At 41.2% G+C, this 26632-nt stretch overlaps 2 protein-coding genes across 7 annotated transcripts in view; one reads left to right on the top strand and one right to left on the bottom strand.

The window, feature by feature from the left end:
* Window positions 1-78: 78 nt before the first annotated feature.
* Window positions 79-26444, bottom strand: git1 (G protein-coupled receptor kinase interacting ArfGAP 1). Of its 6 annotated transcripts, none has more exons than XM_041993918.1 (21): window positions 26124-26444; window positions 20785-20918; window positions 20471-20583; window positions 19796-19901; window positions 17322-17408; window positions 17067-17197; window positions 15447-15541; window positions 15326-15368; window positions 14779-14805; window positions 14069-14117; window positions 13398-13470; window positions 12667-12764; window positions 11749-11860; window positions 11291-11415; window positions 9282-9440; window positions 7440-7775; window positions 6160-6240; window positions 5936-6012; window positions 5671-5847; window positions 3659-3722; window positions 79-3525 (listed from the first exon to the last, which is right to left on the bottom strand). In XM_041993918.1, exons 1-21 carry the CDS (start codon window positions 26173-26175, stop codon window positions 3310-3312), a joined length of 2355 nt encoding a protein of 784 aa, XP_041849852.1. In that variant the 5' UTR covers window positions 26176-26444; the 3' UTR covers window positions 79-3309. The 6 variants fall into 6 exon arrangements, with proteins under 6 accessions (XP_041849852.1, XP_041849853.1, XP_041849856.1 ...); XM_041993919.1 differs by having other exon boundaries at window positions 9282-9434; window positions 26124-26442; XM_041993922.1 differs by lacking the exon at window positions 26124-26444 and adding an exon at window positions 25871-26070.
* The window catches only part of ankrd13b (ankyrin repeat domain 13B), a 45534-nt gene continuing 45335 nt past the window's right edge, over window positions 26434-26632 (top strand). The window contains exon 1 of the mRNA XM_041993937.1: window positions 26434-26515. The gene's annotated coding sequence lies outside the window, so the exon portion shown is untranslated. The remainder of the gene's footprint in view (window positions 26516-26632) is intronic.

Raw genomic sequence — 26632 nt, 5'->3', positions numbered from 1 at the left:
ATTGACTAAAGTTCGGTTTGACTGAATCTAAAAGAGCATCTGCATGTTATTAAGAAACTCAACACAGGCAGTCCCAGGTCAATTAAATTGTTTTATTATTTTATTACAAATGTACAGCTTATGAGTTTCCATTAGGATTGACCTTTTTTGTTTTTTCTACTTTATACAGTTTTTAATGTCTTCTGTTAAAAGATAACTCTCCCATCAACCGTCTCCCAAAGCACAGAGCTGTGAAGAGGGACAGCAACAGTCCAGGCCACAGTTCACTGCTGTGGCTGACAACAGAAGTGTGTGTGTTAGTGTGTGTTTGTAAAACTCTGGCTGCATATGTAATGTCGGTACTTGTGCATGTATTGGTCCAACTGATGAGTTCAGGGTGTGTCTGATGTTGGAAAGTATGTGCTAAATTCTGGACATAATAAGTGTAGAAAGTTTGTCGAGTGACATGAGCTGATGGAAGCATTTAACATTCACACTAGAGGCACCCTATGTAGTGTTCACTAACTCTAGGAAGGACGAGGCCGTGTGCGTTTCTCGGCCCTTTGTCCTGCCATTTTGAGATGACTAGTGCTGAGCCAAAGTGCGGTTTAGACCTTTTCCCAAAAAGCCAATCCCAAATCAAACCTTGCATCTTGCACCTAATGTACTTGAACTACGACCTTTGGGAGAGTGCAGTACATAAAGCAGATCCTACTTGAACCAGCTGGTGTTTGAAAATAGTGCAACTGAGACCACGCTGTTAAATCCCCCAGATCTGTGTTCCTCCTCTTCTCTTCCTGTGGATTTCTAGTAGGATTGTTAATATGTACAGTATGACTACACAGGAGGGTAATACCACAGCATAACCATACAATACTTGAAAAAGTACATCAGGTGTCAAGATTTAAGAGCTGAATGAAGGTTTGGTGAGCAGATGTCACAGCATGGAGCCCTTTTAGGCCAAAAGATAAACATAAATATCTCACAAACAACCGTAACACATAGCTTAATATAAAATGTAGCATGAAAAATAAATGTTCATATATATGGCTCTAGTCTAAAACATGGGCATTCATGATTAAAGGAGCCGAGCTTCACGACGGACCCCCAGAAAGTGTGTGTGTGTAAGTATTTGTTGTTTCAGCAGTCTAAGATCGCTGGAACTCAGCCAGTCAAACAGGAGATGATGTGCAAAGGCATTCAATAGCAAACAATACATTGCAAAGTCTAATGGACAACAACTTTCAACTTTCCCCTACAGAGGCGTGTTCAGCCATGGTGGCTAACGGAGGGAAGAGGACCGTCGGTGATCCCAAGTGACAATCAGGAAGAAAGGGGGCGGGGGAGTGAGTCAGGGGGACAGAGCAGAGCTGAAGCCGGTCTGGTGTCGGCTCAAAGCGTGTGCAGTTTATTACTGGAACTGCATGGAGCTGTTTCAGCTCGTCCTTTAGTGTTTCTTAAACATGCAGAAGCCCTCTTAGTGCGATTTCTGAGCAGGCTGAAGCAAGGAGAGCCAAGTTAAAAAACCACAACACTGGAAGGAAAAAAAAAAAAAAAAAAGGGACCAGATCAGTGGGGAACGGGCTGAATCTAAACTAGATAATCTGTACTTACAGAAATGACCATATTTGTCCAGCACAGTAGAAGCTTAAATCACTCAGTAGGGTAAGTGCACTGTATTTTTTACCAGGTAAGGAAAAGAAAAAAAAATTGTTCCCAATGCCGTCTCTCGTTACCTCAGAGACAAAGAGCTCAAAGTGACATCTGGCCCAGATCAGGCCGTCAGAGACGGACAGCTCGTGGGCTTGATTGTGCTAGTCTTAAACAATATATGAAAAATTTAAATGAAGCACAAGATATTTTTCTACATAAAATATATAAATGAGAGGGTTTCACTTTTGATGATGCCAGATTTGGTACTTTCTACAGGTCTGCTCAAAGCGTAACAGCCACATACAGAATTTTGTCATTAACAGGGTCTCCCCATTTGCTAGCATGCATGCAAAAGATGGCTGCTGTGTAACAGAAGCACCTGTCAAGTCTATTCCTCAAAAACAAACTGAACTTAGTGTCTTTTTTTATTATTATTATCCTGCTTGGCACCACAAATGATTCTGACCCAGATTTTGAGATGATTCCACTGGCTCCGATAAATGAGGCAAGACATTTTAAGAGAAATCAAGCTCGATAAGACAGCTGAGGATACACAAAATGAGTGTTTTGATCCAGGTTCTGTCATGATGCATCACAGAGAAAATCAAAGGTCTGGATATCCACTCTCCTTTGGCAACTGTTTAAACCTCCGGGCCACAAAAAAAAAAAAAAAAAAAAAAAAAAAACTCACACTGAAAAGAAGCGCTTGAGAAATGTTGAGGACAATTTCAGCTTTTTTTTCTTAGTGTGCATGTCGTCTTATATCCCAGTAAGAGGCTGACACATTCGCCCACCTGTCTCCCTGTTCCACTAAATGAGAATCATATTTGATACAATGAAATCAACACAAACAGTTAAATCAAAATGACAGTAAAATTATCAATACAAAAAAAAGACAATAGGCATGATAAACAATAATAAATCACAATTATTCCAGTGTTAAGTGTTTTTTAAAGTCAGTAAAAAAGTATCTGTCCTCAGACGTGCAAATCAGGCTGATCTGCAAATTTGACAGGAAAATAAAAGAGAGGAAAGAGATGAAAACATGCCAGATCATGCTGTGTACCACCAACGACGAGGAGGAGGAGGGGAGGGGGTGACGGGTTGGAAGGAACCTGGAGCCCCTCTGTGAAATCTCCACCTAATAAAAGCCCATCCTGCCAGGGATGGAGAAGGCGTGGAGAAGGCATGGCCCGTCTATCCAATTCCCTCTCTTGCAGCACACACTGCCTCCCTCCCCCAGCTGGATTTGGCGCGAGGAGGAGGGGGGAGGGACGATGAGTGACAGATGACAATAAATAAAGCGTTAACATTTCAGGATCCAGTTCACTGTACATCGCCACTGTTGTAGTTCACGTATGCTGGTCACAGTTTCAGCGGTTAATTTCACACGTCTGATTCCAACAGTTTATGCGGTCGCTGCAGGATCCTTCTTTCTTCCGCTCCCACATGTGGACTTTCTCCTTTTATTGTAGTGTTTCTTTAAAACAATCAATACTTGCTTTCATTTGCGTTCTTCCCATGCATCTTCCAAGTATTTCTTTTCTTCCACCCTGTTGCTCCACCTTCCCCATCCCCCCCCCCCTCTACAGTGTGGTCATACTGTCCCTCTTTCTCCCTTTCCTGAAAACCCCTCCCATGCATCGATCCTGTCTCTCCGTATACGCGTCTGTAGGGTCACTGTTTCTTCTCACGAGTGGTGATAGTGACTAGTTGCTTAGCAGCCTTGGCAATGTCATACGCACACTGGATGACTTGCTGTGTGAGGAGCTGATAGTCCACCGGAGGGGCCCCGGGCTCCAGAGGCGCTGCCTTACGACACTCCACCTGCAGCCGAGAGGCACTGGAAGCCAACAGTCGTAGAGAGCAGTGGACTGCATCCAAAGCTGGCCTCTGCGGACAGATACAAGCAATCAAAGGTCAGCTCATGGGTTGGATGGCCAGAGAATGTGAACTGATGGAGAAAGAAAGACAGCAACCATAAAAAAACATGGGGTGAAATTAAACATTAGCAGAGCCAACTTACTTTGGGAAAGAGGGAAGCCATCTCAGTGACAGCTGAGTGGATCTTCTCAGAACAGGGAACAAAGCTGAGGAGGGAAATGATTGTAAAGGTGAAAACAATGACTGAGACAACAAGACTTTTTCCTGCAAGTATCAACAGAAACACTAAGCCTTATAAACGCAAAACTCCACAAGGAGACGATGCAGAAAGGAGTTAGACGCACGCTGGTGTTGTTTACACACACACATATATATATATATAAATTAAAGTAATATATCCACATTAAATGGATCCAACAGCTTATCAAGTTCTGCACAGTAACTCATTATTTGGAAACAGGTGTGTTGAAACTAGGAAGCATCTAAAACATGCAGGACAGCAGCCCTCAATGACGAGGGTTCCTTTCCTCTGCTTTACTGGCAGATGATGAACATTGTGTCGATTACTGCAAAAGATTAATGTGATATCAACAGAACCACAAGCATTTACTGGCACTTTTAGAAGTCGGCACCCAAAGCAGGTGGTGTAGCACAAGAGAAACCTCCAAGCTATGTTTTACTTTAAACAGTGTTTGATGTTTATTTAACATCTGCAGTGATGCAGTGATTACACCCTCTTGGGTTTTGATGCGGTAAACAGATGCATGTAGAATCTGGGGCTTTTGTCCTGCAAGTTTTGGATGTTTTTCTTCTGCAACACACCTGATTCACATTAATGGATCATAAACAGGCTTGTACAGAACTTGACAACAAACTGTTGCAGCAGAAAAACATCTCAAACTTGCAGGACCATGGCCCTGGAGGACCAGAGTTGGTGATTGCAGATGTAGAAGGAATGCATGTGATGTCATGTGAAATATTGTGGTTGACTGGGAATAAAAAACACCACCTATGTCAAAGGCTGCTAGCAATTTAACTGGCATGAAACATCTTTTTCAGTTTCCCTCTGGGATTAATAAACTGTTAAACTGTTTTCCTTGACAAAGAGTTGGAATTTTCCTTTTTAAAAACTTTTGTAAATTAAATGGAGTAAAAAGGATTGCTGCAGCTCATTGAGGCAACTGGATTCCAGGCTTTGAAGCTGGATTTGCAGTGAACATTTTACATGGGAAAACACATTTGTGACCAGGTAACTTACCACTAAGAATTAGGGTTAGATGTTAGCTTGTCAGAGAAATGTTAATGGGTGTATTCTGTCTAGGAAATATGCAACGAGGTGACAACTTTAAAAAAATTGGTCCAACTATGATCACTTTAAATTTATTACTGACATGTTGATCATTATAAGTTTACCAAACTGACAAATCAAGGAGGTAAACTGGAAAAAGTTTATAAGAAAACAAAAGAAAGAGGCAGAGTACCTCCAAAACATTTTTAACTGTTGCACAAATGTGCTCAACAAGCGGCTGAACAATAGATTCTATACTGCAGCCAAAATTTTCCTGGCATTGAAAAGAGGTGCCATTTAAATTTCATTAGAGCTGATTAGAGCTAGAAGTCCGTGGTAGGTGACAAGAATCCTTCGACGCAGATGCCGACGAGCAGCCATGATGAGGGGCATCCAGATGGAATGGTGATGTAGGTGCATTCCCTCGAAAAAGAGAAAGCTGCAAACACACACCCCTTCCTCCAGACCTTTTAATTTTCAGATGCACCATTCACACAGCACATGACATCTTGCAAAAATAATGAGACTGGGCCGTAAAAGTGTTCCAGATGTTACACACTATAAACTTATTTTTAGGGTCATCAGGGAGGAGCTGTGGAGAAGAACATCTGGACTGTTGTTCTGAAGCCTGTAACACTGATAGCGGAGTGTTAAGTGTTTGAGAACAGATTGGGAGACGGGTCTAGACAGTTCAACTCTAAGCAACAGTGGTGAGTGCAGCCATTTAGTCAGGTATAAATGAAAGTAAATCTAATGGTTTTAATTTTAAATGCTTCTGTGCTGTATTGTAAAGAATCAGGTTTCCACAGATAGAAAAACATCTGTAGTTTTGACCATTTTCATTATCTGGGGAGTCTTTGGCTTACCTTTCATGTTTGAACTCCTGAGCAGCCCTGAGCAGCTCCTGGATGTTCTTAGTCACCTGCTCAGTCTTCAGTATGACATCCTCTGTGCAGGGCAGGGTGGGATCTGGCTCTCCTGCATCTCCGCCTCCCCCTTCCTCAGAGTCACCACGACCTTCTTCTTCACTGCTGCGAGCAGTACTAAAGAAAAACACTTGGTACTATTAATAAATAAACTTTAAAAAAAACTTTCAATGTTCAGTGAAACAGCACATTTAGTCAATCTAACCTTAATGAATGGTCATATGTTTGCGTGTTGTCATAGTCGCTGTCTGTGCCGCTGCCGTGCTTCTCTGGTTTCGGGACCTAGAGAGATTAAACAGCAACAACTCAGAAAACTCTAAACCCACCTCAACATCCTACGTGACTCATGCCTGGAGAGTTTAAGTATTTAGTTAAATTTGAGTTTTCAGAAAAGGGGGAATACTTTAAGAGTTCTTGATGATCGCTCACCATATATCTGCCCATCTCTGTCGATCCAGACAGATGTTGGCTTCCATACGGTGCTGGACCCCCTGTGCCCCCCTTCCTTACCTGAGAAGACAAATGAACACAGACAGAGGGGGGGAAAAAAGGGAAAGGGAAGGAGTAGAGATGAGACCGGAGGGATATGAGGGGGGAAAGATCAGATAAAAGAAATTAAAAAAATGGGCCGAGGGAATGAAAGAACAGCATGTAGACAAAGTGAAGAAATATAAACAGCAGAGAAACGAGATGAACAAGAGCCAGATCAAAACAACAGCTCACACATCATCCCATCGTGACTACATGCCTTTCTACTTTCCTAATAATTCAGTTCTATGAAAATGATTTCATACATCACTTTGCATCTATTTAAAAAAATGTAAAAATCTCACTACCAGCATGTTTACTACTGATGATTTGCAAAACTAGAATGCACAATAAGCGTGTGAGAAAAATCCTACGCTGAGGGTGAAATGGCAAACAATGCAAAGACAGACAGGATGCTTACATCCAGAGGATGCACGGCTGCACTGCAGTGAGCGACGGACAGACAGGTGAAGAGACAGACAGAAAACAGAAAAACAGGTAAAACGTTGTGAAGAGAGATGGTGAAGTGGATACTGATCTATCATCCATGGGCGTTCCCATGATGCTGAGCGAGGCCGAGTGCAGCTGAGTTTCTGTTTGCTTGCTGTAGCTATTCGAATGTTGCTGAAGCCTAAAAAGGGTTTCCAAGCTCTCTGCAACATCGGAAACTTCATGAAAACCACTTGATTAATATTGTTCCTTATGTGGTTGGACAACAAATGTGTGCTTTCATTTTTAAATGCAACTGTGAACATGCACTTGTGAGTGTGTGTAGGTTTTCCGGATTATTAAGATGCAGAAGAGCTACCTGGGACGTGGATAAGTGTGCAGGCAACAGAGCAGATCATCAGAGGCATTGCCAGGCAGAAGATAAGGTGAAATACTTTTCTTTTTTTTATCCATCTTTCTCCTTAAGGTCACACTTGTGCACTGTATCAAGTACAGCAGTTTTGATGTCAAATCTTTTTTTTTTTGGACACGTGAGAATTTAAATGAGGATCATGCACAACTCGACCTTTGAAAGAGAAGGATTGGTTAATGAGATGCAAGAGATAAATGGGGGAGGGAAAATACAGAGATCTGGACTGGACTACCACCCATTAATTAGGTCAAAGACAGCCAATCAGGGCCCCCGACAGGAAAGTGGGAAGTGGAAAAGGGCGGGGGGGATTCTAACTTACGGTGGGTGTGCTGAAGGGCTGCAGGCGGGCGTCCAGGGCTGGGGGACCATGGGCCGTGGGGCCGGGGGCTGCCCCCGGTTCGTACATTGAGTAAGCCTGGCGTTCCCTCCGGTGGGGGTGAGAGTGAGGAGTGGTAGAGGTGGGCACGGAGAGCCCCGTTGGGTCCGCTCCTGGCCCAAACCCACCTAATCCCCCTCCACTCATTCCTCCGTGCACCATGCCCCCTGGCCAGTGGCATCCCCCTCCTCCACCAGGGCCCCCTACCCCATGGCCTGCTGACCCCCCAGCCTGCTGGCCCCCCCGTAGCGCACTGTTCTCTGTCTGCATCCGGGTGATCTATGGGAAAGCAGGAAGGGAGCAGGGAGGGATGAAAGGATGGAGGGAGGGATGAGGGGATGGAGGGAGGAAGGAACATGGGAAGGTTGTAGGGTAGGGGGGGGGGGGTATAAACTGAAAGGTCAAAGACAAGCATTCATAATCACAGGCTGAATAAAAGCCCAAACAGGGCTTCACACAGTAACTGACATCAGAACTGGTGGGGGGGTAAATACACTTCAGTAAGCAGGTATTAGGTTTTACCAAGCAGTACAGGGCTGCACTACATACCTGTATGCACACAGTAATGTGGAAAAGTCCTGAGCCACCATCATCTCATAACTGCCCTGCAAATCTAATGAAATATGTACTTTAGGTGTTTTGCTGACCCATGTCAGCATTTTCCAGCCCATTACTGCATTTCGGAGTATGAAGTGATGCAACTTCCTGTTATTTTTCAAAACCTCCAGTCTTTGTTGAACATGGCTTCTCGACAGCAAACCTTCCATGGAGACCATTTCTGATGAGGCTTTAATGAACATTAGACGAAGGTGCATCTTTTAGAACAACATACCTGAACAGTGTTGTCTACACATAAAACAGGCTCTTTTCTCAGTTGTTTCATGTGTAGACTCAACACTGGTTCATCCTTTGGGGATGGTGTCTTATTTGTTGCTTGAATGACTCACAGGTCAGTGTTAAGGGCTTAAACATGAAAATAAATTCCTCTGAAAATGCTCAGGTACCAGAACCTGACTGAAAATGACCTGGAGAACTACTTCTTAATGCAATTAACAGGAACAGGAAGCAAATGGCGGCTCAACACTTTTGCACAGTACAGGATCAATGAGGGGAAATAAAGTCTGTCTGCACTGTTACTGTTTATTACCGCCTACTTTGAACTTATTATATACTGTGTGTGTAGTGTTTGCTTGTGAAAGTGAACATTTGCTTCACCAAATCTTCTGTGCAGTGATGACAACAACGCGTGAATCATGGGTCATGAAGGTTAACAGCGTCAGCGACTGATAGAAACACTGAACTAATGAGGACGATTCAAAGGAAACCAAAAGAAGCAACAATGAACAACAAATGAGCTTTATCACAACTAAAGTAAAAACTGCTGAAATGAAAATGAGTGTTTGTAGCACTGATGCATCACATGAGAGTGGCAGGTGATTCAGCTTCCAACCGTCACCCAAATAAATCTTTCAGAGAAGCCCGGGTGGGGAAAATGACACCCTGTCGGAATTTTTTAAAAAAACAATCAACTTGCAAAAAAAATATTTATATATTCAGCTGTCGCTCCATCATGCTGCCCTTGTTCTGTCAAAGTCAACCGTTCCTTCTCTTTTAACTTCTCGCTGTCATTTTATCTTGTGTGCTATCTAATCCACCGTATTCCACTTTCTAAAAGAAAACAACTCTACTCTTCTTGCATTATTTCATCTCTTTCTCTTCTCCATACACGTCCAGCTTCTTAAAGCTGCTCATCCTCTCGCTCCTTCCCTGCTCCATCCTCCTTACCTCCTTCTGAAGCCGCCGCAGCTCCTCACTCAGGTTGTTGTTGACCTTCATCAGCTGCTGCACCTTGGCTTCTGAGGAGGCCAAGGCCTTCTTCACCTCCAGATACTCCTGCAGGGTGATGGGACCGTCTGACAAGTCTGATGAGTCCATACTCTGAGTCCGTGGGACGAAAAAGACAAGATAGGAAGTCAGAAAGAAAGAAGCGGAGACGAAGACAAGCGTGGCCAGCGTGAGGATATGGAAACTCAGACTAGAATTAATTCCTTCAGTGTTATCTATTAACCCTTAAAACCCCAAGACTTTTTTTTAGCAATATTTTATGTAAAACCCTTTCAATCACAGTCAACATACAGACACTATTTTTTTCACGACAGCCTCACTTATCAGATTATGAAGCCAAAATTATTTAAAATTAATCGATGGATGTATCGATGTATAAAGCATCATAAAGGCCAACCAAAGATACAAAACAGAAGTTATTATTAATGTTATTTTGGAGAAATAACACACAGATCAGTGATGACCAAACCTTTTCTAATCTGCGTATCATTCTCTCAAGTCCTGGAATTCAGAGAAAAAAATTTGGACATTAAGAGAAAAAAAATAAAATGAAACACAACAGAAATTATATATTTAGATGTTTCCTCTAGGCACTCTTTGCTATTTAGTTATTTATGCTACTACTATCCTTACAAACTAAGTCCAAGTCAGCTCGTTTTTGGTGCCACAGTGCTTCATAATTTGACAATAAATGTCTTCTTTGTTTTATTCCAGCCATCATTTTTGTTCTTTTCAGACAGACATAGATCTTGTTGATCTTTGGGTGCTTCTGATTGGACATTACCATCACTAAAAGCTATCTAAATAATAGAGAGTTTGATGAGAAGTGGCTTCATCCTAATTTCTGGGTCAAAATAGAGGTCTCTTGCAAACATAGTTGTGATAGCAACTTTTTTATTGTGAAAATGTGTTAATGGTGTTATCATTGTTCACTTATTGTGGTTTTATTGTATAGTCTCTGAATAAACACTTTTTTTTGCAGCCGGATTGTAAAACCCCTGGATGGGACATAAATGCCTGGAAAACTTCTGTTCATCACCTAAAGGGTGGCTATCGATCACAATTTACCCCACAGAGTCACACACTACTGTTCCTGAAAAACCGTTGACAATATTAGCGATAGAGCTCAAGTGTGTCGTCGATCTAGCAGAGTTTTAAGGGTTAAATGTGTTCACTATAAAGTATACAATGAGGATTATTTGTGCATTTTATGGGGTAAAGTGGGGATACACAGTCTGAATCACGTCCTTTTGAGCTGTGTGTAAACAAAGCTTACAGCTGTGTGAGAGAGGAGCGTTGGCTTACAGTCAGGATCACACACAAGTGGACAGTAGAGCCTTAGTTCTTAGCTCTCAGCACGCCCTCCTCCCCCACTTCCTGTGACCCTGAAGCACACACACTGCCTTTTTACCGCTCCCTACAACTTTTTTAAATCTCCCCATTTATCATTTATCCATCCCTGTAAACTTCACCTACATTCTGCACCACTCTTATTTTCTAAGCTTACAGTAATATCATATGGAAATATGGGTTTTTGAAGATTGTTGATCTCTTTTTCTGTCTCTCCTTCTCTTTTCCCTTCAATTACACAAACTCTTTGGCTGTATGAACAATGCTGCTCTGACAAAAACCCAGAATAGCTGATGATGTCACTCGGGAGCTATGTGGCAGCCCTGGCTGTGGCCGATTCCTGCAAAGCATGCTGGGAGCGGCAGTCATTTTTGGGGACATCATGGAAAAGCTGTACAAGCTGTTATAGCCACTGTTCTCATACACTCCGAAGCAAAGTGAGCTACGGAAATTTCTAATGTAGCTACATGTGTAAAGCTGTGTAGTGATATATTTAACAACATAAAAAAAGCTTTTTTTTTTTATTTAGAAGTTGCCTGCAGTAAAAGGCTGCATGTAAAGTGTGTGTTGAGCCATTTTAAATATATATATATATATACCTTTGCACGATTGCTGCGTTGTGTGTTGTTGTTGTTCTGGGTGGTCAGCTCGCTGTCTGTGTCTTCATCAGAGGCTACGCTGTCATAGTCATGCTGATCATCATCGATGCCCAGGTCCAACGGGTCTGGCGGAAGGAAACTGTGCTTAAGTCTTTACAGCAACACACCCGATTAAAATAAAATGGATCTTCAACAGCTTGTTGTCAAGTTCTGCACAAGTTCCATTCATTTGGATCAGCTGTGTTGCAGGGGCACATCAGAGTTGCTGATCCCTGCTTTACAGTTTTATTACCACTTCTCTTGGAGATTTTTAATAAAACCTTCTGTACTAAATTAACTCCTTCTTCCTTTTTACCATCTATCTGAAATATCCAATTACATATTTTTTAAAACTTTGAAATCTGTAAAAAAAAAACATGCATTCGTAATCAGCGACACTCCCTTCCTCCCTGTCTCACCAGTAGGGCTGCTGAGACCTTTTCCTTGCTGTCTCCTCTTGGCGTCGCTCAGGATGTCGATGATGAGCGTGGCAAACTCCCGGGCGTTGAAACGCGCCAGCTTCTGGCGACCCTGAGAGAAGAATGAGCAGGGACTGGTAAATATTTGAAATGCATTCACTCACCGGCCCAGCTGTCTCAAATCCAGCTCTAGGTTCTTATAGTGAGCGGAGCACAAACAGAATGCAGTCCACAGTGCCTGTGGTCGATGACCATGTGCTGCGGAAAAACACAGTCATACTCACAGCGCACGTATGCTCCAAGACTGTGCTCATGGAGACACAATCGTGTGCAAAGAAACATAAACCGTGCAATTAGACAAGCAAGCTGGAATCTGCCTGAGACAATAAAAGGACAGTTTCCAGCAGTGTTCCTCAGAATAATTACAAAGTGGTGCACAATCAGTATTATACAGCTTTGCAGGACAAAATAAAGTACAAGGCTCGATTCAGTTTGGTCAGTTTACTCTGTTCTCCACCATAAATAAATGCTGCTGTAAACTATCCAATCAGAGTGCAGGAAGCATAGAAATGTGGGTGTTGTTTGTACATTTGAGCCACACAGATTTAGAAAAAAGAAAGAAAAAGAAAGAAAGAAGCTATGAGTGGACATCTTGTATTTATCTCTCATGGGGGAAAGGGGCAGGGCTACAGAAAGATTACAGCTGAAGAACATCTCTTGCTGATTTTACGCTCATTCTCAACACCCCCTCAAACATACAGTGCCTGTTGTTTTAGATATTGCTTAACTTTTCTGCTTGTAGGTTCTCACTTCATTTTCTTACAGTTGCTACTGTCTAAAGTTCAAAATTCCACAGATGGTCTCATTACGTTTGCACAGAATTCCTCAGTTGTTTACAGGAATGTGCAGTGTGTTTACCTGGTTGCGTGTGGCTGAATATTCAGGATTGACTGGCAGGAAAGGGACCGCGCTCCGTTCTGTTACCAGAGTGCTGTGATTCTGCGTCGTCAACCACACTAGAAGCAAAAACATCAAGAAAAAAGGGACTGTAAGTGTGTGTGTTTAAGTAAGAAGGTCATCTTGGTCAGAGCATGCGCAGCCACCCACATCCAACCCAGTCCATCTACCCACACATGCATGAAAACATAAACAAAGTTCAGGAAAGGCTGTACAATAGATCCAAACCTAATGTCCAGTCCATTCAGTACAGTTTTGTGCTGTTAAACTGTGTGCAGTTGCAGTGTGTCTACATTTGTGTGTGTGGGTGTATCCTTGCTACCTACCTGTGGTGCTTCTGTCAAAAAAGCACAATGTGACTGCTACTGAACGAAAGGGAGAGAAAAAAAGGAAAGAAGCAAACGAGTTGAGGAGGAGGAGAGAGACTCAAGAATTTGAGAGGCACTTCCTCACGTCAACTCTCCTCCTCCTGCCCTCACTCCATTTGGCCTTCCTCTTCAACACTAACTTACTGTCTTCCTCAATCCCTCCTGCACGCTCTCTTTCTCTGTTGTATCACTGCTTATTTTCTTTTTCTTTGCCCTGGCTTCCAAAGTTCATGTCAATAATGTTGGGTGGAGATGTTTTATACTGTAAACGTCGCCTTCCCCTGCACACTTCCATGCAGCTATCCCAACATCACAGAGGCTCACCTGCATCGTTTTCTCTGCGATCCACCTCGTCATAGACATCCATCGCTAGCTCCTCAAACAACCGGTTGTTTAGCTGCAATCCATAAAAAAATAACACATCAAAAATCCATTTGTACTTGTTTGCATACATACACGTCATTAAGTAAATGATTTGTGTGCAAACTAAGGGAGGAAAGAAGACAGAAATGATCGAGACAGAATTTAAGATTTTACTGGGCATGATCTTTAAGTTTTGGGCTATTTAATGTATTTATTTTATAAACACTGATATGAACTGAGCACCAGATCGGAATTACAAGCATTTCATGGCCCATTATACGTGTGAGTGCATGAGTTTTTCCCCTGTTAGCATTAGCTGACAGAAATTAAATAAATCAGAGAAGACACAGAGAGAGCACAGCCCTGGGTCTTCATGAAGCTGTCTTTGCTCCTTCTGTTATCTTAGAAAGCTGCAACGACTTCATTTGTTGCATTTCAAATACACACTAATACCAAAAGCAGCACCATGTGGCCCTGAAACAATACTTTTCTTGCTGTAGAGAATATACTGTGCACATAAAGAAAAACCCCATGCAAAGTGCATCACCGTTGATCAGAAGTGTTTTGGACTGAACCCTTTATTGATGTAAGAACTGAAGTAAACACAGTTAAATCACAAACATGTAGCTCACCGCTTGGAGCTTCTTCTTGGCAGCCTTGGCCAGTTCTGAGAGGTCCAGACTTAATAAATAAAAATGAAAAAAAATAAAAAATAAAGAAGTAAAAAACAGAACATGACAGTCAAAGAAGCATTATAAACATGAGGAAAGCGACAGAGCAGGAGGGAGGGAGGTAAACATGGAAATGGCTACATGAGCAAGAGTTGAGGAAGAAGAAAGGGTGTTTTTGTCTACAAAGAGGGGAGAGGGCAGGTACATTCTGGATAAGAGGCACTGGGTGTCAGACTGAGACAGCTTGAGCTAATGATGACTGCTGGTGGGAGCTAAAAAAACACAGAAAATAACAGATTTTTGGAAGCTAAATCTCAACTCTCTCCATCTGCTCCAAACAAAGTTTGAATGCGTTGATACAAGCTATTCATCAAAACCTTGACAGACTTATCTGAAATTCAAAGTTCATTTAAATTTAGTAAAGAACACATATAAATGTAAAATTTTACAGCAGTGACTCTCCTAAGTACATACATACATTGTTCTCACCTTTTCTATGTTTTATCCAACTGGATAGCTCTATTTTTTTTCAGTAATAACAGTTCAGATAAACTGAGATATGCTGGTGCACGGGGAGGGGGATACAAGGGACTGGGCAGCAGACAGAAGGGACTCAAAGGGAGAAATGGACTTTTGGAAAAATAAAAACAGAACAAGGAAAGTAAAGATACCTCTGTGTTGGGCACTTAGGACGAGCTCTGGCTCCACCAAGCGCAGCGAAATGGAGAGAACAGAAAATGAGTGAGAAAAAGGAAGAAAGAGACAGAAAGAAGGGGAAGAAAAGCCACATCAAAACAGCTTCAATCTTAATTATCAAGAGAAACCATTCACCAGAACAGAACAGATGCCAAGTAGAGTTAGACAGCAGCTCAGAAGCAAGGTGTCGGAGTTCAGCTGCTATTTCATTAAATGTACTATTGGGATTTTCTTTCTTTTTCTAAAACTCCAACTGAGATTGGACAGCCCTAATAAAGATGTCTTTCTTATCTAGCATCTTTGTGGGAGGAGGTAGAAATGCTAGGATGACACCTTGTGGTAAGAAAACTAAACTACATCAACACAAATCCATGTTTGTGTGAGGCAGCAAAAAGAAGCAGCAGCCACAGAAGTATGGTAAGTTAGGCAGCTCTGAGTTATAGATAACAACCAAACCACACCATCCAAGCGATGACGCCACTGATCTGACACACAAAAAGAAAAAGATAACATGATCCATACCTGTCTGCCATTTGAGGAATGATATAATGACCATTTTTGTGATCTGAAGAGAAAGAACAGGGCAGAACGTTACTAAATCGCTTTGCACCTAATTTGCAATCCAACCATTACAACGGGTTACCTGGACGCCGGCCACACAGGTAGAAGGCTAGCCTGTCTGTTAGCTCATACTGACACTCAACCAGACGCTCTGCCAGCTCTATATGACCCGCTTGCCTGCAACAGACCAACACACACAATTACTCTATAGGGGTTAAAGCTAAAAAAAAAAAAAAAAAAAGGAAAATCCTGAGTCTGAACTTGTTTGTTCAGGCTTGACCGGGGGGAGGGGGGGGGGGGGGGGGGGGGGGGGGGGGGGTTTCTTCCAAGAGGCTGCATTGATCATTTTTATTCTATACTGACATAAAAAAAAATTAATTGAAAAGAAAAAGAAACCTGGATTTTTTTTCCCATCTCAACACAAAACACATTATTCAAAATCATTTCCAAGAAAGGTCTGTAGGTGGCTATGGTACCATTAATTAACTGTAAAGTTCCCTTATCATCATTTTCCAGAAAAGATTGTGTCTGAACTTTATCGTCAGTTATTCTGTTGTCGCTCTGTGAGCTGCAGAAGAAGCATGCAGAGTAGAAAAGTATGACAAAGGAAGAGTTATTACCTCCAAACATATTAAAAAGAAATTTTTTAACTTATCTTGCTTTTAATCATTTTAATGTAATTTATTATTTTATTGTGATTATGTGTTGATGCCTTTTACTATTTCTAAATATCTGTAATGCCTTTGTTTTATGTAAAGCACTTTGAATTGAAAAAATTGACCAAGGTGTCATTGCAAAGGACAGCCCACCAGTCTGTAAAGCATTGGCACTAAAATGTAGCGTAAAAGAAGGAAACGCATGGAACGTGTTTCACCACCTGCTTCATAAGCTAAAGTAAAGGTAGATGTTGGGTTAACGACGTTAATATTTAACTAATGGAACGCTTTAAATTACAAGTTACAGTGTCATTTACGATTTTGTAATCGTGTATGACTCAGATTGGGCTTACAGCCATCGTGTCGAGTTAAGGAGCATTCACTTAACGTTACGAGTCGTAAGCACGATGCCTTTTTTAGTCATCTGTGTCCAATCCCATTACTATCAGTATTATCATTATCCAGTATTATTTATGTTTCAAACAGCAGTTAAACTGCTACGCCCTTTAGCAGCAGTATGGAAGTCTAAAGCCGGATGTTTTTTCTGTGTTTCTTAATTCTCTACTTGGGTTTAAAAGACATTGTGAAAAATCTGTTTTAATGTAGTTTACAGAAAGAAGCATCCCAAGTCCAGGTAGAGGTCCTGCAGCCTTTTCAATCAGTTTTCTCTGAGAGAATTAATAAGTAGTATTTATTAATTGTTTCCAAAGCAGAAGATATTTAGTTGGAATGTGACTTCTTGGTTGCTTTACTTTTTTGTTGCTGGCATCAAAAGATAGAAAAAAAAATAATAAAACTTGACATCTGTACTTTGGATGGTAAAAAGAAAAAAAAAATTACTCTTTTTTGTATTTTCACAAACAGAACAAAAGTTGAACCAATCAGAAAAAAAGTGTTAATCAATTTACAAGCTCTGTAGAATAATTCAGTCCAGGTCAGCACATCCTAAATCTTGTGGTTTTTCAGCAGGACCCAACTTCAACAACATAAGGCTGTTGTCTCCAGCCAGTTTTTCCATCCACAGTGAGATGTATTCACAATCATACCTGGCATAGTCCATAGGTGTGCGTCCATTTATATCTGGCGCTCCAGGGTCTGCGCCATACACCACCAGAAGCTCAGCCTGCAAGATCTGGCCTGCCTTGGCTGCCACATGGAGTGGGGTGGTGCCTTTCTCCTGGACAGTCAGGAGGACAGACACACACACACACACGCGCAAATACATTCAGAACAGAAAATAAGAAGTAAACAGCATTGCTTATTGCTAGATGAAGTGAGTCAGCGAATAGATTTTTACTGACCGGGTGGAAGAAGTTGGCCTGAGCGCCGAGGGACAAGAGTCGAAGGCATGTCTCTAAACTCCCCGTCCGCACGCTTGAATGAAGTTGCTGGCAGGAAAAAAAACAAAAAAGAGAAAAAGGACAGGAAGTTAGGAGATCTAGAAAGTCGAGCAGCTCCTACGGATGCTGGAGTCCCACAGCATCAGAGATCGTTACATATCCTGCTGTGTCATCCGGAAACACTTCCTGCCAGGGGGGGTGGGGGTGGTGTGTTACAAGTAAGAGTGGACGCGTGTGTTTGTGTTGGTGCACATGCATGTGTTTATATGCATGGTGTCATGAAATAATCTTTGTGCTTGGTCATGCTGTTCATGCATAATTAGCCTAGAATCTTCAGTGTTAATAAATATCTTACTCCTCAGTGGGGTATGAAGTTATGCAATTTGGCCCGGAGGTATTTAAATATAGAACTATTATTTTCATTTTAACTGTCCCAAAATATATTCATGTTGCATGATGAAAATGGGCTTAAAGTGCAGATTCTTGGTTCTGATTTGAGTGTATTTAAGGTCGTTTTCAAATGCAGAACCTGTTTGAAGACATCAAATAACCCAAAAGTTGCTTAATGGGCAGGTATCGGTCATTAATTTATTTTCTCTATGTCAAAAAGTAAGAAAAAAAAGTCTAAAAGTTCAATCAAAGGATAACATCTGCATTTGGAAGCGGCTGCAGTGTGCAGTCGATGTATCTCTCTGCAAACGAAACAGACTGCAGTTACACTGCAATAAACCAGACAATCAACAGAGGGGATGTTAGAAGTGGTTAAAACCAATACAGTGGGAAAGGCTGGAAATGTACTAAAGAAAAAAAAGTGGTAGATGATCACAGGATTCATTGCCTGGTTAAAAAATAGAACACTTAAAAATTTCCAGCCAAGGAAAAAATACAATATTTAAAACCTGATTATTATATCACTGAAACATGTTGGAGGTTGCAGACAAACGGCCCAGATTCAGGCTAAACTGGAGTTTGATTGGCGGTCATCAATCTCTATATGTGAACGCTTAAAAGAGGTCTTTTGGAAGGCTTGCGGACACATCCCAGACTCCAGTCATATGTCTGGTATGTCTAATATTCTGGGGTGAGAAAGGATTTGGGAGGTGAGAAGCTACAGCCAATGAGAACACAAGAGACACAATCAGGAAGCAAAGAAGTAAAAAAAAACCTGCAGAAAGAAAATAAACATTTAAACAAATTTGACAGGTGAGTGTGGTAAATAAACTATTGCTTGGGTAAGGTGTAGGTGACATCACCTGTCATAGATCACATCTGCAGTGTGAACACACTCTTACTATGGATCAGAAGAAAGGTGTGTGATGCCTTGTGAACAATTTAATGATCTGATGACACTGAACCCAGTCTGAACTTTGCTTTAAGAACATTTTCCAGGAGTCAGGCATGTCATTATCCAAGTAACTTACAGAAAAGGCTTCCCTGGGCGAATTCTGAGCATTAATCACCACATGCCAGAAACCCTTCACAAGACTCAAGAATTCAAAGGCCGGATTTGACTTTTGTCAAAAACCATCTTACACAACCAGACCAGTTCTGAATTGTTCTTGGCAGATGAAACCAATATCAACTTGTAAGAAAAGGAAAAACATTACATGACTAATGATCTGAGCCACGGATATGCTGGACTTCCAAAACCTCCACATCACTAGTGAACATTAACCTAAAATGTACAGTGAATGCACCCCAGGAAAAAACGGGTAAAAGTCAAATTCTTTACAACAAATGGGACAATTACTTGATCACATTTACCGAGGAACATTTCACCTGCTGCAGACAAAAGCCAAAAATATCCTACAGAAAAAAAGAAGATAGCTGCAGTAAAGGCAGAGCAGAAAAACCCTGCTGATGCCAGCGGGCTCCAGATTTCTGACAGTCACTGCAGGATGCTCAACGAGCTACTGTGGTTGTGTGGTTACATTCCATCCCTTAGAAATCTGTACATATCAGTGAGCTCTAATTCCTGAACCTTTCCTTCAAAATGAATAAAACATACTTTTTTAGTCTCAGAGGGAAATTGCAATAATGTAAATGCCATTAAATTAAAGATGAGTTTCTGCAATTTAAACCCACTTTCATGATTACAGGCATTTCCATATCTACTGGTGAACTGTAAAAGAAACAAAAGAAAATGTGTCAGGGTCCAAATATTTCCACACCCAACTGCATTTGTGCAGAGATATCAGAATTCCAGAAGCATTCATCCTCCAGTTTTCCTGTACTGTGTCACACTGTCTAGCAGCTTATGAAAAACAGTGAGCATGCAAGCAAACCAGAAAGGCTGCTTTTCTCATTCCAGCTCTATCTGGTAATAACTCCTCTCCAAAATGAAAAGGTTTTCTGTTGTGTTCTAAAAGTGCAACTGCATTTCCATAAATGATGCACACATTTAACTCCACTGCAGTGAAATACTGAGCCCTCACCTTACTGAGATCCTTGGTAGTGACGCCATCATCATCGCGGCAGGGAAGCTTGTGCACAAATGCCAGCATCTGGTATTTGGCTCTGATGAACTCTGACTTAGTGGGACTGAACAGGAGGGAGGGAATAAGATGATTAGTAAAAATCCAGATCTCAAAATGCAAACAAAAATAACAAAAGGTTGGACAGTTTGTCATTTTAATGTCAAGAACTGTGTGCATTTGATCCTACCTGCAAGGTGAAAATCACAAAAAGCCTTCGTTCAGCCTCAAATAAAGGTTTGTAGTGAAAGGACTTATGTCATTTTTTTTACTTTATAACCACAGACCTTGCTGAATAAAGAAAATCCCTCTGGAGACAAGTGAATACCACAATGAACCAGAACTGATGACATACAACCCATTTCCTGCTTCTTTTAAAGAGGCATAATGCAAAGAACCTTTACTGCATAATGCAAATATTTATTTCAGATTTGTAGAATTTAAAAGAGCAAATATTTTTCCTGCACATTACTGTTTTCATGACCTTCTATGGAGAGCTAAGGGCTCTATGAGAGCAGAACAAGTCATTCAGAAGGTGATCAAAGACTGATAAGATAAATTCTCTTAAAGAGGAGGGAATGTGTGTATGCGTTTGTGATATTCTATGCATAGTAAGCTGGTAGGTAATATACTTACTGGACCTTGTCCTGAGGGTTTGGTTTCCTCCGACCGCTCTGCACCTGTGCAGGATCCAGGAGACTGTGTTCCCATATGGAGTTGGCCCCATTACCGGCCAAGGTCTGAACCATCTGAATCAGATCAGAGAGTTAATTTAGTGATGGATCACCATTACGAATAATAAAAAAAAAGGGGTAAATCTTATTTGCAAACCAAAATTACAGAAATAAAATGTAGAAAATATGAGCACAAACTGTGGAAATGTTGCATCCTTTATCCAAGAGCTCAGTCTTTGCTTTGTTTTCGCCCGTTTCTTCATTTCTTAACCTTACCTGCAGTAGTGTGGGAGGCCATCCACTGTGCCTCAGGTGCTTTACTATGGAGATATGGCGACCTAAGCTGCGGTGGACCGAACAGCATTCATCACAGATCAGGACCCCTCGGTTAATACTGGTCCACCCTGGGTCTGAGACAAAAGGATGGAAGTGCTTCATCACAACAGCAACAACAAAACCCCCCCAAAAAACCTGACTCTGTCATGCAAAACATTTTACTGCCTGTTAATTATAAGGCGCTATTATAAGCCTAATTAAAAAATATGCCTTTTTATTGTAAACATACAGAAATTTTTCATTCCTGCAGATTTTTTTCATAAAACTACAAAAGGGCCGCTGTGACATAAACAATAGATTGGAAGTACGGCTATAGCTGTCATTCCCAGTATGGGGAAATTAGGTGGATCCAGTTTTGGCCACCATCACTCTGCAGCATATCCAACAAACTGCTTCTTTAAATGTTTCTTTTGCAACTGGATTAAAATCAAAAAAGTACAAACCATCAGTGACGCCAATTGCAACAAGATGACCACTATGGCAGCAACAGTCAACCCTCAAATGGTTAAAAAATGAGGCAAATGTGATGGAAACATTTGTTAGTTTCATATAGCATTTATACAAGAAAATAAAGACAATTCAAAATGGTTATGGTCATCAGGTGATGACATAACAACAGGTCTACTGGACTGTGACAATTATCCTTGTGCTTTACCTGCATGACCAGAATTCATATTAAAATTAAAACATGTTTGGTTTTTTTTCTGCTTCAAATCGCAGTAGGAAATGTTAAATGACTTGTGTAAAGGTACAAGCTCGACATAAAGGCGGCTTAAATCAGCTCTGACCTTTCAGAGAGTGCTGCCTCACCAACTTCAACAAATGTCACCTGGCTTTGACTGTAGTTTGAGTTTCCTGCATCAACATTTGGCATTTGTTTTTGTTTTTCTAATTGGTGCAATACTGACAGGATTCTAGGGTGAACAATGTCTTCTTGTTTTCCCTCTCTCTCAACTTTTTCTAACTGTGACAAGCACCCAAAACTTCCTTCTAAATAGGAACAAATGAGTGTGCAAGGACAGGAAGGGAAACAACAAAGGCACGATGTCACCCAGCTGACATCGAAAGACTAGTCATAAAGTTATGTTGACCCCTTCAGGGTCCTGATGATGTGATGAGTAGTTCCCGACTAACCAGCACACTCTGCGACATCACAACAAACACTGATATGATTTATGCACAAACATACAAATATCCACTATCTGCATTAGTCACTCTCAGGCTGGGATAAAAGTGTCTCGGCTTAGGGTATTAATGGAGCTAAAATAGTCCCTCATTTGATGAAATGACAAGCTTTGATTCTTTTTTGCCTACAGAAAAATTAACAGCAAATCCAAAGTGGCTTTGGTGGGTGGTATTGCCTAGTTTAGAACAGTAGCCCGCAGGCTTTAAAGGCCAGGCTACAGCAATTTAAATCCTTAATCTGTGTAATAAATATCAAAACTCCTACAGTCTAGGCCATCTGCATGGCCTCCTGAATTAAGATGATGGCTAAACCATTAAGCTATCAGACCTGAATAAACTATTAGCATTGCTTTATTGGCCAAACTTGCAGCAACGGTTTATAAGCCTACATAAACGCAATAATGAGTATTAATGATGTATAACAAAAAAGCTCTAAAAAGCTATTAACATACATACATTTTCAGCAATATGAAAGTGCCCCCTCTTTCAATTCTACGGATTTGATTATCAAGATAGCAGAAGCTCATTTGGTCATTGCCAGGACTTAAAATTAGATAAATATACTTTAGGTGAACTACATTAACATTATTTATTTCACAAAGTCTAAGCCAAAATGCAGAAATAGCTTGTGAAAAAACAAATTCTGCTTCCACAGAATTGAGAGGGTCCAAGTGCAGTGAGTCCAAGGTAAATAATTTGCTGGTCTTGACCATTCAGGTGGATCTTAATACAATGTCAAGAATTGCAAAGATGCTGCCCATCAACCTTGGAAGGGCTATAAGGATATTGTCAAACAATGTGGAGTACATTATTTTACAGAGAAAGAAAGATTATTCACATTTAGAAAACATTGAAAACAGTTTATCTTCCCAGTAGTGGACATCCTACCAAGTTCAATCCAAGGTCGGACAATATAATGCTCAAAAAAACTGTAAAAAAAACAAAACTGAGCTATAGCTCAGGCTCTACAGGCCTTAGTTTGCTTGACAAATGTTTAAGTTCTGGAAAGTACAGTTAGAAAAAGATCCAATCCTTAACCTGTTTAGAAGAAGTCAGTAAAAAGTACCCTCCCTCTTAAACAAACATAGCAACACAGCTTATCAGCACACACCTCATAACAAATGTAAAGCACGGTGGTGGATATGTAATGATTTGGGCTTTTTTTGCAGCCACATAACCTGCCCTCCTTGCAGTGTTTTAATGGTGCATTTACACCATGATAGCCTGGAGGTATTTGGTTCGATTGGACAGGAAATGCAAAGAGTAGATGCACCTTCATTTGGTTTGGTTCACTTTCATGCTGCATTTTACTCAAGCGGACCAAATTGTAATGTCATCAGGTTACAACAACAGCTTGCTAAGTCTTTGGTGTTCAGACTTAATATGGTCTTTCACAGAAATCTACCTAGTATGAGCAGCAGGAGAGGCAGCAATTCAAGTCCAGAATTTGCTTTTTTTTTTGTTCGGACCAAAGTTTACATGCACCAAACAAACCATACTCTCTGTGCACCAGAGGTTATTTAAAGCACAACTAAGTGTGAATGTGCCCTTAGACGACTCTTCTACCAGGATAATTATACCAAACACACCAAAAAGAATAACACAATCTATGACAGAATGGCTGAAGATGAAAATAATCAAGGAGTTGCGATACCCCATTTAAAGTTCTGGTCTCAACCTGATTGAAATGCTATAGTGGGATCTACAGCGAGCGCTACATAAAAAAAAAACAAAAAAAACAAACAAGTTCCATGAACTGAAGCAACTTTGTATTAAAGAGTTTCTGCATTTGCCTTAGTTTTAACTGAACAAACAACGGCACAGTATAATATATCCTGTGTTGTTGCTGCTCATCTAACGTTATTCTAATGTAATTTTAAGACCTGGTAAGGACCAGATGGTCTATCATCTCCTGATATATTGAACCTTACAGAAGGAAACAGATTCTAAGGTTCAGCATATTCATAGTTAACTATCACACAAAAATATATCACAGATTGATTCTAATTTCACTGGAGAAATAAGGTGTCATATAATCGTTCAAATAAAGAGCATAACAGTGATATTTGAATGTCTCTCTTAGCCTAATTCACTATGCACATACAGATTTCACAAACAGAGCCTAATATTAACAGCAAGGCATTGCAATCACCACCAAACAGTTCAAAGAGCTTCCACAAGTCTCAGTTCTTTAAGCTGTATCACTGCTCAATGATAAAGGGTTTACTATCACCACGACGTGACTCATTGTTGCTATAAACTATCCACATTGCCACGGGACAACATGAAAGCCTTCCGAGACTTGGCTAAGAACTGGAGTGTTAGTCGTGCTTAGCAGCCATGCCTTCGAGTTATCCCCTTGTATGACACAAAGCTGGGTAGTAGGGAGGTGGCCTGTCACTAAAGGCTGGGTCAGCACTTTGCAGGTCGCACTGCGTGTGCATGTAGCTGTAAGGAGGGGCTACATACATACAGAACGTGACATGAGAAATGTACAGCTGGTAACAGGTACACTGACACAAACAAGACACCCACCATTATGAACAACAACTTTTTGTCTGAGGAAAACCATGTAATCACTAGTGCTAACCCAAATGCATAAGCTAATGCTTTTTTTTAATGGAACAGGATTAATTTGTACGAGATAGAGAACATTGATTATTCTGTAAGCTGTTAAGGTATTTAAGGAAAGGGGGTCAAGCTTGGGCTGGGTAATGCTTGTCAGATTATGATGAGGGAAAAGAAGTTTGAGGGGAAACAAGGCAAGACATATCAATGAGCTATGTCAGTAATCCAATAAAAATCGACTGAGAAAACAAAAGAGAGACAGAGAGATCCTAACCGCTACTAATGTTCATAATTATCTGGTGAAGGCGTTGCTAGCAAGGTTTGGAACAAAAAGTAGGGCCTTTAAGTTCACACACACACACACACACACACACACACACACACACACACACACACACACACACACACACACACAAGTATAAGAGGGAGCTGTTGTGAGGAGAGCAGCTGCTGAAAAAGATGTGCACATGAACGAAAAATGTAATTTAAACATGAAAGACATGAGGGTTTAACTCAAAATTAGAAGAGGTGTGGTATAAAAGTTATGGTATTACTTCTACCAGTCTTTCCATCAAACACAGATGTAGCTATTCTAGGTAAAACTAACCTACATATACGAGGGGTCACTGAAGTAGACAAAACCAAAAACTCTTACAAGACAGGTCAAGACAGCAGTTATTTCTTCTTAGCCTCGTGCTAATTTGGATGAATAACTTCATTTTTGAGTTCTTTAAAGTAAACTAGCGTCTATCAACTCCCATAGCTTAAGTGGCAAACATGTTTCCTGGCCGTTTTTGTTTTTTAACAAATTATGTCAGCAACAATTCATTGAAATTACAGAAGACGACTGCCAAGTGCAGTAAAAACTACTGGCCGGTAGCTGACGCGTTAGCTGAATCAGCTTGGCAATAACTTGCCGTTTACCAAAAGTTAGCTAGAGTAGCTAGCGTCATCAGCTAAGCTAGCTATGTTGGATACACAAACCCCCCAAAATCAACAGGGAAGCGCCAGCATTAACACGTTGGTTTTATAGCATAATCAAGATATTATATGTTAGTATATTCATCCCGAGTTGAAATAAGACAACTGAACACTGAGCAAAATCGCCAGCTTGCAACCAAGCTAAGCTAATGGGTAAAGAAGTCTGTCCCGGTCAAGAAAATCAAAACAAACGCCTCTCCGAGCAAAAAGGCTACATAAATCTGACACTCCTATCTTCCGCTTCACTGATTAAACGGGTCGTCTCGTCATAGTGGCTCTATCAAATACATACTCGTATCAAGCTGTTCTGTGAGTTACATTAACGTTGAGCAGCTGTTAGCTAAAGATATTTTACCGTTGTGACAACACGCCTATTTTCACTGTTTATGTTGGGCCTAACCTATGCTCTGGAGCCCTGGTCGTTTTCCTGCTCTGTGGAACCCCTGACAGGGACAGCAACTTGGGCCCTGTTAGCCCAACAAGTCGCCCTCCCGATGTATTGTTCCAGCACAATGGTCTATTTTTATTTATTCCCCCCTCCCTACCTGGCGCACTGCAGTCGGCGCAGACTTCTGTCCTTTGTAGCTTTCTTGACATCTCGAAAGTGGCTGGAATCGAGAGGTGGATGTCTGCGCCTATGTAAATATTCCGTCTTCCCCCCAAGCAACCAACCGACGTCTGCCGTCAACCGCTGCGGCCCCTGAATCCCCGGAAGCCGGGTCGTGTGGTCGGCTTTCCCGGTCAGCTGAAAGCTAAATTTCCCGTTGGTTCCAGCGGTGTCTTCGCCTACGTTCACTTGAAAACTCCGAATCTTGAGCTAAGTTATGTGAACACTGATAATCTGTGTGTATGAATCGCATATCCCAGCATTGCTACATTAAATCTGGCCCCTGCACTGCCTGCGACTCGCCGAGAGACGGCAGCTCTCTACCTGCTAGTTTGTACAGACACACACACACAAAACACACACAGCATCCTTGCAACCCACTTATTGGGGGGTATAGGGGTGTATTAAGCAGCTATACGATACTCACTGATAAAAGTTATATAATTT

This window comes from Melanotaenia boesemani, chromosome 9, assembly GCF_017639745.1.
Source record: "Melanotaenia boesemani isolate fMelBoe1 chromosome 9, fMelBoe1.pri, whole genome shotgun sequence".
NCBI lineage: Eukaryota > Metazoa > Chordata > Actinopteri > Atheriniformes > Melanotaeniidae > Melanotaenia > Melanotaenia boesemani.
The sequence above is the reverse complement of the archived record's forward strand: the minus strand, read 5'-3'. Positions and strand labels throughout refer to the sequence as shown.